Here is a 5,000-nt window from a genome sequence, read left to right on the forward strand (position 1 = left end):
TGAGGCATCGTCTTTACACATGTTCATTAAAGATAATTACCTATAAGGGAGGTATACATACAGGTGTAGTATCTAACTATAACTGCATTTGTAGACAGGAGCAAATAACTTACCTATATCTGAAGTATACATGAACAGGTGTAATAACTATCTACAAGTGAGGTAAACATAAACAGGTGTAGCGGTACTCACACATGGTATACCCCAACACCCAGAGGTCTTGGACTGAGTGTAGTTCGATGAGTACAGGCGGTAGGCAGATGAGAAGTACCAGGAGGTCAGCCACACTCAGGTTCATGAGGAAGTAGTTGGTGGAGTTCCTCATGTCTCGGTCCTTGAGGATAACGACGGGGACCAGGACATTACCCACCACACCCACCACTAGCACCACACTACAGAACACCGTCGATACCACCCGGATATACTCGGGGAAGACGGGCATGTTGGTGGCGGTGGTGGTGGTGTTGGTCTCGCTCCCAAAGTCCGTCCCGTTGTAGAGTAAGTCGGTGATGTTATCCGCTCTGGTTGTGAGGAGAGGCGGGTATGATGACACAAGGAAGGACTTCGGGTACGAGACTGGGTATGGGTTCTGGGAGGTGGCGTCAAGCAGGGCGAAGCTGGGTCCTCCTGGGGTTATACCGAGGGACTCCTGAGGACGATACTCAGCGAACGGGTCCTCGTAGTCCACTCGCTCCATCCTCGTTAAGATTTTCAACAAATTCACTTATTTATCTCTTTTTATTTTCTTTCTCCCGGACACTTGCACTTAAGTATCTACTTATTTAGCACTTAGCGTAACTTTATTAGTGACGTCATGATTATATAAAGTCAGTAAAGAACACATTCCCGAAATAAACACACTTAGATGTTATTATTCTTCCTTTTACTATACTGTCACTTGAACACTTGAACACTTGAACACTTGAACACACCCAAGTCTTTAAAGTGCCAATTCAGATACTTTACAAATAACACATGTTTGTTACAGATAAATTACAGGTATGTCTTTTCCACAATACCGTCCAGAATATTAGAGACTCACACACACACACACACAGACACAATAAACAAGTCGTTGAGGTACACTACTTGACACAACACAGAAACAGGAGACCTTACCTAACTAGTCCAGGCTCCCTCGCTACACTAACCGGCGCTTCTCTCACACCTGTAAAGATATAAAACGTAAATTGGTGACAGGTAAGAATATATATATGTGACTAAAAATAAATAAACACTCTGTAAGGGAATAAAAAATAGGTGAAGGTGAAGACAATATGTACACAGAGATCAGGACAAATTATGACAGTTGTTTGTGAGTTGTTTTTATTCTCTCTTAAACAAACATCACGAAATATAACATAATTTTGATGTCCTATGGTATATAAATAGTATGACACTTTTCTATTAAATTCTAAAGTGACTCATAATCAAGGTCAGGGTAATATAAGTATGTTGAGTTAGGTCAAGATAGGTTCACTGTATAGAATAAATAAATTTTCACAAATCTTAACTGAATATCCTAATGGAACATAACGTAACTTAATCTAACCATATCAGAACATGAATATACATGCCAAATGACATGAAACGGAGCAATTTCCCTGTAAACACACACACACACACACACACACACACACACACACACACACACACACACATATAGAACATTTATTCTTATATTGTTTCAGTGTTCAGTTCGACACACGCTGCGCTGAATAATTCAAACTATCAAATTGAATGAATAAGAGTCAAACATGGATTGACTTCCTCTTTTTCTTTTGAAGTTTGACTGTCAAACACGAGCAACCTGCTGGGTGTAGACACGAAAACTGTTACACCTACGTCATGTACACTGGCTCTTACACCCACAACACTCACACCTTTTAGATATAAAGAAAAAAAATGTCTAAGATCATAGCACTGTCCCGGACTTTCAGAACATCGTCAGGTAAGATCTTTGACTCCTGCTGGGGATAGAGGAACTCATCTACGGGATTTGATTGAACCGTAACTTAAATAGACCAAGGAAAATGGCGCCGTAATTCCTCTGAAACTGTATTGTAACTTATAGATTTCTCTACCTCCTAAACTACCCTCCCTCCCACAACCTCCTCCCTCATTCCTTCTCTCCTTCTTCCCTCATTTCTTGTCTCCTTTCCTTCTTCCTTCATTTTCTCTATCCTTCTCTTCCTTCCACCATCCCAGTCTCCGCCCCCTCTCTCTCTCTCTCTCTCTCTCTCTCTCTCTCTCTTCTTCTCTCTCTCTCTAATCACTCCAGAACATGACAGATAAGACAGCCACGTCCACTATGTCTGAAACATATCAAACATAATTGTTGTCATTAATTAATGCCTAGGATGGCTGTGACTGACTAAGAATAGTTGGGAATGGCGAGGAAGAGCTGGGAATGATTAGGAATAGCTGGGAATGGTGAAGGGAGGGCTGGAATTTATTAGGAATAGTTGGGAATGACAAGAAAGGTCTGAGAATTATTAAGGATAGCTGGGAATAGTTGTAATGGCTGGAAACATTGGTCAAAAAGACATAGACTAAAAAACCAATGGAAGTTAGTCCTGAAGTTGAAACCTCAGAGGGGAGAGTTTTCCCTATGTGAATGTGAGGGTGAGATGATGACTACCTGCGTGTGTGTGTGTGTGTGTGTGTGTGTGTGTGTGTGTGTGTGTTTATAGTGACACACACACACAAAATTATCAATAAGACTTGTATAATTTATCTTTATAAACGGGTTAAATAAACAGTATCAGTATCAGTTCTCACGGGGCGTCTAATCAGTCAGCCTAACGTTTAATCACGGTCTTGGTGTTGATATCAGGTCATGTACGGGTGTGATATCAGGTCATGTACGGGGTCTTGGTGTTGATATCAGGTCATGTAAGGGGTCTTGGTGTTGATATCAGTCATGTACGGGTCTTGGTGTTGATATCAGGTCATGTACGGGTCTTGGTGTTGATATCAGGTCATGTAAGGGTCTTGGTGTTGATATCAGGTCATGTAAGGGGTCTTGGTGTTGATATCAGGTCATGTAAGGGTCTTGGTGTTGATATCAGGTCATGTAAGGGGTCTTGGTGTTGATATTGAGTCATGTAAGGGGTCTTGTGTTGATATCAGGTCATGGGACTGGTGTTGATATCAAGTCATGTACGGGGTCTTGGTGTTGATATCAAGTCATGCACACAATTTGGCTTTGTGGACGGCTGCTGTCTCTCAACCAAGTAGCGGAATCTGACAATTACTGAATGGAATGTTGAGGGCGGACGTGTAGAATGTTGCATGTGGTGATTTACATGAGGATACAGTCTCTCTCTCTCTCTCTCTCTCTCTCTCTCTCTCTCTCTCTTTTACTCTATCCAATACATCACTTATATACATTAATTAGTCATATATAGAAATACACACATTCTTCCTATACATGCGACCCCACACAAGAGTCACACGTACATACATACATACATACATACATACATACATACATACATACATACATACATACATACATACGCCACACTCAGCCATTTAAACACACGACTCAGCAAGCAAGGTACAAAAATACTACAGTCTGCCTCTAGTGAATTGGGATTGTTAGTGGCACTCAGATAACTGGCACTAAATTGGCCTCTGGAATGCAATATGTGCTGAGTGTCTTAAAATTAGTTAGTGATGTAGACAATGGCTTAAATAATTAGTTTAGTTGGTGAATAATATGGACCAATGGGAGACGGTGAGAGCATGACGTGTATTTTCCCCGACCAATGAGAGAAGAGGAACACTTTCTTGGCCAATGGGTGAGAGAGTATATACAGTATATATATTTGTCGTCTTGAGGAAAATTTGTTTGTTTATATCTTGTATGCATGTATATATGTATGTGTATTTATATGTATATGTGTTTATATATATGTGTATGTATGTATTATTGTTGTGATCCGCGGAGAAGAACACCAACCTTACATCTCCCCACCACCACCACTCACCACCCCCAACAAACTCCCCCACTACCACCCCTCACCACCCACACCAACCACACCAACCACACCACACCACCACCACCCCACCCTCCATCACCCCACCACCCGCACCACACCACCCCACCACCCCCCAACACCCCTCACCACCACCCCTCACCACCACCCCTCACCACCCCCCACCACCCGCACCACACCACCCCCACTCCCTCCATCACCCCCCACCACCCGCACCACACCATCCCACCCCCTCCATCACCCCCACCCACCACCCCTCACCACCACCCTCACCACCACCCCCTCACCACCCCCCACCACCCGCACCACACCACCCCATCCCCCTCCATCACCCCCCACCACCACCCCTCCATCACCCCCACCACCACCCTCACCACCCCCTCACCACCCGCACCACACCACCCCACCCCTCCATCACCCCCACCACCACCCCTCACCACTCCCCACCACACCACCCCACCCTCCATCACCCCCACCACTCTCACTAAAAACTTGTAGTTGTCGAGGAGTCCCAAGATTATTTTTGTTCTGGTCGGGAAGTTTCAGTTGTTTGTTGGTGAAATTACCCTTCTAGTAATTACCTTAATTACACCTTATCGGAGGCTGCTGGACGAGGTCGAACACTTAAAGACGAGTAATCGACAGTGCCAGTATGAGTAATCGACGTGTTAGTATGAGTCATCGACAGTGTCAGTATGAGTAATCGACAGTGCTAGTATGAGTAATCGACAGTGCCAGTATGTAATCGACGTGCCGTATGAGTAATCGAGTTATGAGTAATCGACAGTGCAGTATGAGTAATCGACAGTGTTAGTATGAGTAATCGACAGTGCCAGTATGAGTAGTCGACAGTGCCAGTTTGTGTAATCGACAGTGCCAGTATGAGTAATCGACAGTGCTAGTATGAGTAATCGACAGTGCCAGTATGAGTAATCGACAGTGCTAGTATGAGTAATCGACAGTGCCAGTATGAGTAATCGACAGTGCCAGTATGAG

The 5,000-nt window shown here is 43.8% G+C and overlaps 1 protein-coding gene across 1 annotated transcript in view; it reads right to left on the bottom strand.

Annotated features, from left to right (window-relative positions):
• The window catches only part of LOC121858004 (growth hormone secretagogue receptor type 1-like), a 179,201-nt gene that overhangs the window by 61,306 nt on the left and 112,895 nt on the right, over positions 1–5,000 (bottom strand). The window contains exon 5 of the mRNA XM_042354236.1: positions 193–1,168. Within this exon, the coding sequence (XP_042210170.1) occupies positions 193–697 (505 nt within the window). The 5' untranslated portion in view covers positions 698–1,168. The remainder of the gene's footprint in view (positions 1–192; positions 1,169–5,000) is intronic.

This window comes from Homarus americanus, unplaced genomic scaffold (assembly GCF_018991925.1).
Source record: "Homarus americanus isolate GMGI-L3 unplaced genomic scaffold, GMGI_Hamer_2.0 scaffold43746, whole genome shotgun sequence".
NCBI classification, from domain to species: domain Eukaryota; kingdom Metazoa; phylum Arthropoda; class Malacostraca; order Decapoda; family Nephropidae; genus Homarus; species Homarus americanus.